Source organism: Rana temporaria, chromosome 1 (genome assembly GCF_905171775.1).
Source record: "Rana temporaria chromosome 1, aRanTem1.1, whole genome shotgun sequence".
NCBI classification, from domain to species: Eukaryota; Metazoa; Chordata; class Amphibia; order Anura; family Ranidae; genus Rana; species Rana temporaria.
Genome location: NC_053489.1, coordinates 103,383,412 through 103,396,511, shown reverse-complemented (window position 1 = coordinate 103,396,511; position 13,100 = coordinate 103,383,412). Strand labels below are relative to the sequence as shown.

At 42.6% G+C, this 13,100-nt stretch overlaps 1 protein-coding gene across 6 annotated transcripts in view; it reads left to right on the top strand.

Annotated features, from left to right (window-relative positions):
• ARHGEF28 (Rho guanine nucleotide exchange factor 28) overlaps positions 1-13,100 on the top strand; it is a 355,169-nt gene that overhangs the window by 250,677 nt on the left and 91,392 nt on the right. For all 6 annotated transcript variants that reach the window (XM_040341440.1, XM_040341441.1, XM_040341443.1 and 3 more), the window contains 5 exons: positions 6-129; positions 4,020-4,146; positions 6,882-6,937; positions 7,539-7,587; positions 8,181-8,328. In XM_040341440.1, coding sequence (XP_040197374.1) covers positions 6-129; positions 4,020-4,146; positions 6,882-6,937; positions 7,539-7,587; positions 8,181-8,328 — 504 coding nt within the window. The remainder of the gene's footprint in view (positions 1-5; positions 130-4,019; positions 4,147-6,881; positions 6,938-7,538; positions 7,588-8,180; positions 8,329-13,100) is intronic.

Sequence of the window (13,100 nt, the reverse complement as noted above, 5' to 3'; positions counted from 1 at the left end):
TTCAGGATTGAAGAGGAGGAATGGGACAGATACATGACACCTACAAAACCTGAAGCTGAGAAAAACAAAGTGAGCCGGACTTTCAGCTTCCTGAGGAACAGGATGAGCAGTACGAGGAATAAAACCAAGGTGAACATTGCCCTCTACTGTTAATATTAGGCCATATGTGCGAATAATTATTTTCTAAGCAAGCGTGACTTTTTGACACTTTTAGGCATCATGCACACTGCTGCTCTTAAACTCACGTTTAGGAGCTTTTGGTGTTTTCTTTTTGCCAAAGCCTTCAGAAAACAACTCAATAAAAGCCTCTCTGCCAATGCACGCATAGGCTGTGTTTAGGAGCAGCAGAGTTTAGAGGCAGTCAAAGCTCCTCTCCTGATTGCAGAAGAATCGTGTTTAGCACTTCAGCATTTATTAATTTCAATGGACAGAATACATTAAAATTCTAGCCAATTAAATAAATATGATGCTATTAAGACGGCCCTGCCTCCAGTGACATGCTGTCACCGTTAATTGGGATTTTGTTTTCACCATTTGAATGGCTGAGCCACGATGAAGTCACAGTCACGCTCACAGCACTCTCAAATTCAGAGTGCAAGCCTCCGTGACGTCACCAGCTGCTACACATCTGAATATCTCCTAAGGCTAAGCGGTGCATGTTTAACCACTTCCATACAGGGCACTTACGCACCTTCCCGCCCAAGCCAATTTTCAGCTTTTAGCCATGTCGCACTTTGAATGACAATTGCGCGGTCATGCTACACTGTACCCAAACAAAATTGGCGTCCTTTTTTCCCCACAAATAGAGCTTTCTTTTGGTGGTATTTGATCACCTCTGCGATTTTTTTTTTCCGCAACAACTAAAAAGACTGAACATTTTGAAAAAAAATAAAGTTTTTATTTTTTACTGTTAATTTTTTGTAAATAAATACGTTTTCTCTTTCAATTACGGGCACTGATGGACACCGATGATGTGGCACTGATGAGCACCCATAAGGTAGTACTGATGGGCACCGATGAGGTGGCACTGATGGGCGCTGGTATGCGGCACTGATGGGCACTCATGGGTGGCACTGATGGGCACTCATGGGTGGCACTGATGGGCACTCATGGGTGGCACTGATGGGCACTCATGGGCGGCACTGAAGGGCACTCTTAGGCAGCACTGGGCACTCATAGGCGGCACATATGGGCCCTCATGGGTGGCACATATGGGTGGCACTGATGGGTACTTATGGGTGGCACTGATGGGTACTTATGGGTGGCACAGATGGGCACTGATAGGTGGGCACGGATTGGCACTGTGGGGTGGCACTGATGGACACTGTGGGGTGGCACTGATGGACACTGAGGGGTGGCACTGATGGATCCATGTTGCCAATCAGTGTCCATTTGTGGGCACTGATTGGCATCTTTTTTTTTTCTGTCTTTTTTTTTTATTTTTTTTTTTTACTGTTTTTTTTTTTTTGCCCATTTTTTTTTTTTTTTAATTCCCTGGTGGTCCAGTGTGGCGATCCGAGGGGGGGCTGCGCTGATAAACAATCAGCGCGAACCCCCCCTGTCAGGAGAGCCGCCGATCGGCTCTCTTCTACTCGCGTCTATCAGATGCGAGTGAGGAAGAGCCATCAACGGCTCTTCCTGTTTACATCGTGATCAGCCGTGATTGGACACGGCTGATCACGTGGTAAAGTGTCTCCGTGAGAGACACTTTACCTAGATCGGTGTTGCGGGGTGTCAAACTGACACCCTGCAACAACGATCGCCGCGATGCGCGCCCCCGGGGGCGCGCAGCGGCTCAGAATCCTGAGGACGTCATATGACGTCCAGTCAGGATTCTACAACCACTTTGCCGCCGTCAATCTGTCATTGACGGGCGGCAAGTGGTTAAGAGATATTCACTGTACCTACAGACTTATTAGGCTTACCTGTAGGTACAAGTTTAAAAGTGGTATAGAGGTACTGAAACAGAACCACATTGGAAGCTGAGCCTGCTTACACAATGAGCAATATGGCAGCAATATCATTGCAGACTGTACACCGTAATAAGGCTTTATAACACTGGTATGTTTTGGGAATATTATGTATATGAAACAGCTGATTTTTATGTGGAGATCTAAGAAAATGATTAATGAGCTGTAGATTCATTTTGAAGATTTCTCTAATTATGTGGATGGGGGGGGGGGGGGGCACATAGAGGGTCACCGGCAGTACTGCCTGTGTGCCCCTGGCAATTGATCTTATCCCCATTAGTGATTTATCCTTACCATGTTCCATACGTGTCTCTGTGTGGAGGTGACCATCTTGGTATAGGAGCAGGGCTTTGCTTCCTCATCTCAGAGCTGACAGATGATTCTAATTTGCAGTTAGATGCTGGGGATTTCCCTGCGATTAGCTGTTGGCAAAAAGCAACATTGAAAGCAATAGGAGGCTAATCGCAAATAGTCCCATTCGCAAGTGTGAATGGGACCTAAATCTATTGTTTATTGAGATCTAATAGATTGTTTATCTACATTATGCTGATTGGTACAATATTATCTAATTTGTATTTTCCTTTTTATTTTTGTAAGTAAGATATTAAATGTTACATTTGGTCATAAAATTTTACACGGAAATTATATTAAAAGTAACAGTGTTATAAGTCTTAAGAGAAATGAATTTAATTATTGTCTATAATTACAAGCATTAGAAGATAATAATATTACAGCTAATGTGATACAACTCTGCAACATGATTATACTGTGATTGCTGTCAACAATAATACAGTTAATATTTATAAATGTGATATACAGCATAACATATAATGATATTATTATTTAAATCATCTCTAACGAGCAAGGCCTTTGATTCCTCCTGTATTAAATGTATTTGTATTGTAACTGTACTGTCTGCCCTGATGTTGTAAAGCGACACACAAACAGTTATATAAATCCTGTAAAATAATATAATAATAATAATATAGTTTCTTTACCTTCTGTGAGGCCCCGTACACACGGCCGAGGAACTCGACGTGCCAAACACATCGAGTTCCTCGGCCAGTTCAGCCCTGAAGCCGCCGAGGAGCTCGGCGGGCCGAGAGCTCCCATAGAACAACGAGGAAATAGAGAACATGTTCTCTATTTCCTCGTCGAGCTCCTCGTCGGCTTCCTCGGCGAAATTGTACACACGGCCGGGTTTCTCGGCAGAATTCAGCCAGAAACTCGGTCGGAAGCTGAATTCTGCCGAGGAAACTGGTCGTGTGTACGGGGCCTAACACTTTTCAAAGTAAGAGCTGAAATGACAAAGTACGGGCTGAAACACACCTTTGTTATGCAGTGAGTTGCTGTAGTACATGCGTTGTGGTGCCATTTCTTTTGAATGGCACCCAAATGTGCTAAGCCGCAGGGATCTCCAAACTACGGCCCTCCAGCTGTTGCAGAACTACACGTCCCATGAGGGATTGTGAAAAAACTGACATTCACAGACATGACTAGGCATGATGAGAATTGTAGTTCCTGAACAACTGGAGAGCCATAGTTTGGAGACCCTGCTAATACAATGCACATGTGTTTCAGCACACCTTAATGCATAGCAATACACCACCATGTGTTGTACATGTGTGCTGTCTGTTTTAGGCCTCTTGCACACTGCAGCTTGATAAAGCTCAGTACAGCGTTTATTTTTTACTGGTCTAAAATGCAGTCCATTGTTTACAATGAGCCTGTACAAGCAGATGCATAAACAGGTACTGCATATTCTTGAGTAAAAAAATAAATAGAAAAATGTGCTTTTCTCGGTCAGTATTTTGCGGTGGTACACGCAAATACAAGGGTATATGCGCCCATGAGCATAAATATTTTAAATTGTCATCGATTTTGCCATAAGGAATGTTTTGTGCGCACGATATGTAACACAAACGCCTGACACTACGTCCAGAAATTCTGATGCTCAAACATCAGTACCGTGTGCAGGAGGCCTAATTGTGCTGTTTTGCTGTGGTTAACTGTCGCTTTCTTGTCTTTCATATATCAATTCTCTTGAAGGCCAAAACAAAGGATACAAAAGAGAAGGTGAATCGCCACCAGTTTGTTCTGGGTACATTCTCTGGTGTAGTTCCATGTTTGGTGTGTGAGAAAGCCCTCCTGGGGAAAGAGTCTTTTCAATGTTCCAGTAAGTACCAGTGCACAACATATCATACATTTAATGTTAGGGCTTAAGGGACCAGCAAACTCAAAGTAATATTTAGTTATATGTGGACACAGGAGGGCTGCATCATTCAGTGGCATCTAAAGGTGTATCCATAGATGTGAGATAAGTCTCCATTCCAGACATACTGGGGGAGATTTACTAAAACTGGTACACACAGAATCTGGTGCAGCTTTGCATAGTAACCAATCGGCTTCCAGGTTTTATTTTAAAGCTTGATTGAACAAGCTGAAGTTAAAAACTGATTGGTTAATATGCACAGCTTCACCAGATTCTGAGTGCACCAGTTTTAGTAAATCTTCTCCATTGTATACAGCTTTGAGTGCCATGTAGATCTGTTTTTCTGATGTCTTCAGGTCAATTATGTGATATGTATCATAATCTCTCTATTTTCTTCTTCTTCCTGAAGCTGAGGGTAGTGCCAGGACAAGGTAATCTGGAGGCCAAGGCAGACATACCAAACTGCGACCCCCCCTTCCCTTCCATCAAAAATGTATGAGCATTGTATGTCAGAAAAAATACCCCTCACCCCAAAAAATGTAATTGAGCACTAATCTGCATGCTTACCCCCTAAGCATAAATTCCCTGTCTCCCAGTACAAATCTGCCCCCTGCTAAAATCCCCCCTGCTAGCACAAATCTTTGCCCCCTCCCTCCAAGCTCATATCCTCTCTCCCTCTAAATCTAACACCCCCCTTGAAAAAATAAAATAAAAAATCAGCCCTTCTAGGCACACGATACCACAGTGCCCAGGGCAGCCGATCCTGGCTGAGGGTGGTCCTGAGTGATGGATGCAGTGAGTGCAGGATGCCATGCTCAGGGGCCATAGTGCCCTGCACTTAGTTTTTTTTAGTCTATGGGTTGAGTGATACTGGCAGTCATGGGCATCCGCTCCATAGGGCAAAGGGGGGCAATTAACCCCCCCTGGAAAATCGAGAAGGTCTTGAAGGTCTCGCGGCTGGGGGCTGTCTGAGCAGTCCCGGGCCGGATGTCACACAGACACAGCGAGCAGAGTGAAGCCGCCTCCCCCTCCAGTGTTTATGTGTACACAGGGGGAGGGAACCTGCTGTGCCCATGCCATGCTGATGGCTGATATGAAGTACTGAATGGGATGGGGGAGGGGGGGTCCATCTGTGCTGAAGGGGGGGTTTGTGCTGAATGGGGGTCCATCTGTGCTGAATGGAGGGGTTTGTGCAGAATGGGGGGTCTGTGCTGAGGGGGGGTCCATCTGTGCTGAAGGGGGTCTGTACATTCTCTAGGCTATATTTATATGGGCATGGAGTGAAGCTGAATTATCTCAAGAGCAATTTCACACTGCCAGCTGGCCGCGTTATCGGTAAAGCGCCGCTTTACCATTGTTTTAGCCGCGCTATTTGGCTGCTAGCAGGGTGTTTTTAACCCCTGCTAGCGTTTGAAGAAAGGGTTAAATGTGACTGTATCGCCACTGCGGAAGCGCCCCCCCCCCCTAAAAAAAATTCAACCTGGAAGACTGAGGAGACATCTTGTGGGGCTAAAGATTTACTGCAGGGGACAGCTCTGGAGCAAATGTCAGTAATGCAGTTAGAGATTTTTTTGTTTTTTTTACCAGGGAGACATTTAAAAAAAAAAGAAGAAATTACTCGAGGTTAGGCTATAAATGTCACTCGAAAAACTGGTTGTCGTATTTGCCCTCTGAGAAAACTTTGATAATGTTAGCTCTATATAAATCCTGTATAGTTATAATAATAATATAACAAACATGATGATTCACAGAGGAATAATAAATATGGAACAAATGGAACAATTGTTTTGTGTCAAAATCAGCGTTGTTCAGATCAGTGGTTCTCAACCTCCGTTCTCAAGTACCCTCATCAGGCCACATTTTGGGAACTTCCCTTAGATAAAATAGCTCTTATCAATACCATGTCATTGATTTAAAGCAGCTGTGCAAAGTAAAGGAAAACCTGAAAACATGGCCTGTTGGGGGTACTTGAGGACTGAGGTTGAGAACCACTGCTTTAGAGCTCCCCACTAGTTACATATTTTCTTTTTTTAACTTTCCTGATTGCATTGTTTTTTCACTTGTTTTATTTACTTGTGATAACCCATTTAAGACTTAAATGGTTCTGTATCATTAAATATTTAACCAGTATTGCAGTCCCAAGGTAAAATGCATCCTTGCCACATACTTAACCAAGGCCATCTGTGTGTATACAAGTAGTACTTTACATTCAAGCAGACAGAGGGCACATTCTGATCCTTGTGACAAGCTATTCATAAACTTTAAGCTACACCTGTGTTTGTGTAGTGTTTGTGTAGTGTTTGTGTAGATAAAACCACCGATTGCTTGCTTGTTTATTTCATGGTCGCCTAATTGTAACCACAGCCTCTGAAAATTGGCTTTAAAGTTTACACATTTAATTTGGTAAACAAAATATATTGCTGTTACTGATGTTAAAACACAAAGCCTCATTTAGGATATTTTTACTGATGGTTCAGGGTCTGTGTGCATGTGACGAGTGATGTTTGTTGTGCCCAATGTGCCCATGCCATTAGATGTTCCATGGCTGTGGTCAGTGGGGGCCTGCTAAAGTGAGTGATTTAATTTGTCGATAGCGACTGCTGGTCAAACCGTCACTGCATATTTCCTTCTTTGGTTTACAACTGTAGTCATTTTAGTCTTGTTTATTCTTGTTTAATAGGAATTTTCCTTCTTTTCAGATTGCAATGTGAATGTGCACAAGGCATGCAAGGATTCTGCTTCAGCATGTACAAAGGTGATTTTAATTATTTGGATGTTACCTTTACATCTCAATATGCTGTAATGGTTGATGTGAACCCATGTAGAAGGAAAATCTGAAAGCTGATATTGCTGTTGACTGTCACCTAAATTTTGGCTCTACATCTTGGTAAATCACTGACCTGAAACCAGCATGCAGTATGGAAGTTTTGACTTTTTTACTGCTTGTTCCAGGTTACCGACTCACTAGGGAGTTAAACAAGAAGGAATGCCACTGTCCCATAGTATATATTGCTACATCCGGCTCAGGAGACACATTCCTTTTGTGCCAAGCCTTCAAAAGACTCCATGGGGGTGGGTGGCATGGTGTGGCACCTTTTGATCCCTGGCTCATGACTTATATTTCATCCTGACAACACAAAGCACAAAAAAGAATTGGGTTTGAACATGTAAATATTTGCAGATCACAAACTCCTCATGCAGTTTTTATTAGGACATAAAAAAAACCTGACATTTGTATTATATCAGCCATTAGATTAAACAAATTATATGATATGGCATCAACACTGCTCTTCCCTTTATTAGACCACCAGCCAAATGAATGCACCATTTATTTTTTCTTTCTTTCCTTCTAACAGAAATTTCAGGACCGGTACAATACAAAATACAAACCAGCAGTCATTTCAAGTAGGTACATTCATAACTTTATCATTCATTCTTGTATTTGATTGGTTCAGAGTCATATTGCAGTCTGTTGAGCAAGGGAAATATCCCATTGTGTTGCCTCAGTGTATATATAGTAGGGTCAGAATTATGTGGACAGTTTTTCTGAAAAGTGAAATTTTCTTTAAAGCCAAACTTCCGGTATGATCTTAATTGAATATTTCATTGGTCCAGCCTGGACCAATATACCATAAGTATGTTTAACTCATGACGAGGGTCCGCTATGTAAGAGAGGAGGTGGAATAGAGAGTAGCCCAAAGATCAGGGATCTTGTTAGCAGGAGAATGACGTCACCCTCTATAAAACCAAAGTCAGGGAAAGGTGAGTTTATTATCTAACTATTTTATCATCACTGGTACTTTTTATGCAGAGTTTTAGGGAGAAAACAGGGACACTGGGATCGAAGGTCCACTTTAATGTTCTTTAACATCGAAATACAGACTTAGATTGATGTACAAGCCATATCCCAGCTTGCATTTTTAGAGAATGCAAATACAGTCTCGACTTTTGCAAGTGTTTTGTTATTTATTATTTTATTGTTTCTGCACTGTTATCAGATTCCTCATTCAAGGATATTCCTCAGCCGGTTCCTTCAGCAATGCCTCCAGCGACTTCTGTGTCTGTTGGTTTTTCTTCTGGAAAGAAAGATGCTGCACAGTCATCCCATCCCTTGTCCAGGAGTGTGCCCGTGCCGACCATGGACAGGTCTGTAATATTGATATATTAAGATATTACACACTGGTAAAAATGATGATAATAAACTCTGAGCAAATGAAAAATTGCAGAAAAAGAAAAAGAAACATAATTAAAAAGACAATTAACCAGGGAATCTGATTCTTTGAGACACGTATCCTTTCTTTGCTCTTTTTTTATATACACTAGCAAAAGTGTGCACATTTCAGAACGGGCGATGTTAAAGGGGTTGTAAAGGTTAATTTTTTTTCCCCTAAATAGCTTCCTTTACCTTAGTGCAGTCCTCCTTCACTTACCTCATCCTTCAATGTTGCTTTTAAATGTCCTAATTTTTTTCTGAGAAGTCCTCACTTCCTGTTCTTTCTGTCTGTAACTCCACACAGTAATGCGAGGCTTTCTCCCTGGTGTGGAGTGTTGTGCTCGCCTCTTCCTTGGACTACAGGAAAGTCAGGATGCCCACTAACACACAGCTCCTTTCTCTATCTGCAACGTAGAGAGCATCCTGACTCTCCAGTAGTCCAAGTGGGGGGGGCGAGCACGACACTCCACACCAGGGAGAAAGCCTTGCATTACTGTGTGTAGTTACAGACAGAAGAACAGGAAGTGAGGATTTCTCAGAAGAAATAAGGACATTTAAAAGCAAAATCGAAGGATGAGGTAAGTGAAGGAGGACTGCACTAAGGTAAAGAAAGCTATTTAGGAAAAATAAATTGTACCTTTACAACCCCTTTAAGGATATTTAAAAATAAATAGCCTATTGGGCAAAATGGTGAGAAGAGAAGTGCACAGGATGTGGCAGTGGGGATGTGGCAGTGGGTAGTTTGTGCAGGGGAGGGGTGCAGAAGATATGATAATGGGCGGTATTTGCAGGTGATGAGTGCGGACTGTATCAGAGGGCAGTATGCGCACAGGAAAAGTAAAGTGAAAGAGAAAGTAGACCTTACACATTATAATTATATATGATTGGATTGGTCAATGTTTTTTTTTTTTTTCTCCTTTTGGTCCACTTCATAATTACCTGTCGACTAATTTTAGATTGTTTCCATGTCATGCACTGTTGAGAGGTAAAAAGCTCTTGGACCACATTACCCTAAATTTAACATGTATTTGTATAAATCTGTGGTTCAGAATTTACAGTTGGTCAATGGAGCACAAAAGGAAAGTTCAGCACCACCCACTATGCTGAAATAACGAATAAACATATTTTAATGTGTTACATGTTATGGTATGTTATTCCCCTTTAGGGAAATTCATTAAAGCACTTACTACACTTTTCTGGTAGTACTTTCCTTCAGATCGACCTGTGCTTAATTTAGGAAGCCATTTGCTCCACTTTTTGGTAACATTATAAACACGGGTGACATAATCAGGTAGTTATAACTACCACTAGTTTAAGAATGTGTCGCTATGGCAGTGTGGCAGTGACAGATTCTTAGAATTAGTGCCATTTCACAGACAAGAAAACTGGCAGTAGTAAAGACCAACTCTGAGCTGGCATACAGAGGTACTCCAGTACTCAGGGTAGGGCATGTCTGGGCTGGGAAGCCGCCATCTATGTGACAGCTTTCTGTAGGGACTAGACCTGAACCTTGTACCTCTTCTACAACTTATTCTCCAGAGAATTTGCATTTTGTAGAGCAGAGTAGGGACTGGCCAGAGAGGGATTACTTTGATGCAGTTGGCCAGCTTAACCATGTATTAAAATGCACGTGAACTAAAAATACAATTTTTTTTTTTTTTTGCAAAGTTTGCTAGAAACAGTGTATGGAAGTGTGCAGGTGGTTTATCCAGAATTTATCAATTTCTGCACAGGGCTTTATTCCCAGCCCTATTTAGCTAAATAAACAAAGGGGCTGGGGGTAGTGGTGATGTCATTAGCGAAATATTGCAATGCCCATATTTTGGAAATGACTTGAGTGGAGCCTGATGATGAACTGAGAGACTAGATCCCTATCAGATCAACACGATTGACAGTGCATATCAGTGGGTGGATTTGAAAGCCACTTTTTAACTGAATATTCACTATAGGTCTGTCCACTACCGTCCACTGTCAATCAGCAGCAAGGCTGACCTAATAGAGAGCTAGTCTCTCAGTTCCCATCTGCTCACCCCTTAAACAAATCTCCTTAGTATGTGACTAAGAAAGCTGGACTATAAGCATGACAGTCAGACAAGGCACGGTTCAGACATGTTTTTATTGCCCCTGACCATTTATCTTCAAAGGAACATGGTGGCCACTCAGCACACATTGTTGTGGTTTCAATGCAATGCAATTTTTGTAGACAGATTTTGGCAAGCAGTATAATTTCCAAACTCACCCATTGAAGTCAAAGGGATTATGACACAACCTTGTGCTATTGGGTAAGAGGAGAACCAGCCAAGAGCACAGTCATTAAAGCCAAGGGAATTTCATTTTTTTGAAACTGAGGGGTTGGTTAACTGTATTAAAGGCACCAGAGACTGCTAAGAGTAAAGGCACGTACACATAATAAGAAAATCGTCTGAAAAATTCCATTTGAGGCATTATGGGTCAATTTTCTGATCGTTAGTGCTGTACATTCGACAGCCGATTCCGAATGTTCGAACAACAAAAACCGAACGGTGCTAGCTAGAAAAGTTTTATCGTATGTGAACACAATGCCTGGTTTTCATTTAATTACCGTATTTTCTCCAGTCGCCTTTCAGGACAACCTTGGAGAGAGCGCAGCTCCGCCTCTTCATTAGGAAACACATGCTAATCTTTAAAAGCCCTCCTCTTCCACCATGGCCTCAGTTATTGTGTTTCCTCCGCCATGGTGGAAGCGCATGCTTGTGGACCAGGGGTGCTGCGCTCTTTCCAAGGTTGGAGGGGTAAGCCTTACCTTATCTGTTTGGTGTGCAGTGGCCATCCCAGGCTCCCCTAAGGGTGGGGGGAGTCCTCCGGAGTCTCCAGCCTCTCCCTGCTCAGTGGAGTGAAGGCTCTACAGGAAGCGGCGCTGAGTGCCCAGGGGTCCGCTGTTTTTGGCTCAGGTGGCCGGGCGGCACACTACCGCATTGGCGGTGTTTATTTTTGAAACGCCGCATGACGGTCCCGGGTCCTGGCGGGCGGGTGACGTCATGCACAGCGACGTAGTTTCCTGTAGAGGCGTGGCGACGCGTGGTCCACGTCGCCTAGTAACGCAGAGGTCAGGGGACAGGCCTAAGAGCGGCGTCTTCCGGTTCCGGCCGTCTTTGATGACACGCAGGCCCGGGAAAGATTTAAAAATCATTCAGTCCCGGCTGTGTTTCTCTCGGCGATGGAAGAACCTACAGCCATGGCGGAGACAGGCGCCTCAGACGCTGCTCAGGTCCAGGTAGGGGGGTACAGCGGTGCCTCTATCCTTACTATTGGGCTTATATGGTTTTTTGTTATTTGTCCTCCTTAACCTCCCTGGCGGTATGATTCTTTCAGAAAAAACATACTGAAAGCGGTACCATTATTTGCAAGGAAATTTGGCGTTTTATATTGTAGGTCTGTAATTTTTAGAAATAACTCACTTAAATCTGACCAAACAAGATTCTAATAGGCATCCCGTGTATTACATTTTTTTAAAAACAAAATTATAAATTATAATATAATAAATAATTATAAATAATTATAACAAATAATAATATAATTATAATAAAAATTATTCAATAATGTAATCAAATCAAAATCACTGAAATTTGCTCAGTTGCAGAATTGTCGCTGTCATTACTTTTATTTTTTTATGACGAATTTCCCCACAAATCGCTATCGCACAATTCTGCAAGTGATTATAATTTATTATCGCTGTTTTTTAGCTGATCTAAAACTATTTTTGACATAAAGGGACACTTTTGGTTGCTATGGACAATCTACAGTTTGCAGGGAGAAAAAAAGGTTTTTATTATATAAAATGACATGCAGGACACTGGGCAGACCACTAGGGACAGGGGGGGTGTGTATTTTTTACATACAGTACTGTAATCTATAAGATTACAGTATACTGTGTGTATAGTGTTTGTTTACGTTTTTGAATTTGGCGCCGTTCTCCGTCCCCGTGCGTCGTAACGTCGCAGGGAACGGAGATCGGCGTCACACGGAGGCACTATGTGAATCGAGCGAGGTCCCGCTCGCTCACACAGCGCGGTGGCATCGCTGGATCCAGGGACAAGGTAAGTAAAAAGTGCCTGTGGATCTAGCGAGGCAAGCCCGTGACTGACACAGGGTTACCGATAGTAGCAAGAAAATCTAACCCCGTGTCAGTCTCGGGAAGACCGCCAGGGAGGTTAAGGGAGCCTGTACTGCAGGGTCAGAGGTAACTTCTCTCGGTCCCTGACAGTTGCACTGGGTGGTGTTTGGTTAGCTGTGGATCTTTTCTATCACATCTTCCTTTTAAAGTGGTGGCGGTTTTTTCCTTGTTTGTAAAAAACCTATTGTTTCTCCAATGGTAAAATACCCTTTTTTGTGTTTTTAGGAGAAACAAAAAACTAAAAAGCCACCAACTCAAAGGAAATGTCCTTCCTGCAAAAACCCTCTTAGAGATTCATGGCAGAAGGCAATGTGTAAATCTTGTATTAAGGATTTAGTGGAAGAAGAGACATCCCAGCAATATAAAGTGTTATTTTCTTCAGTGCAAGAACTTGCAAGTTCTTTGAATTCGGTCAAATCTATGTTGGTTCAGACTCCAGCAGTGCAAGCTGAACCCCAACATTTACCACCCAGCCCAAAAGCTTCCACCTCGAGGTCAGAGGTTGTGGATTCAGGGGATGAAGGGACAAGTACTCTTCGCTCACTCAGGGAT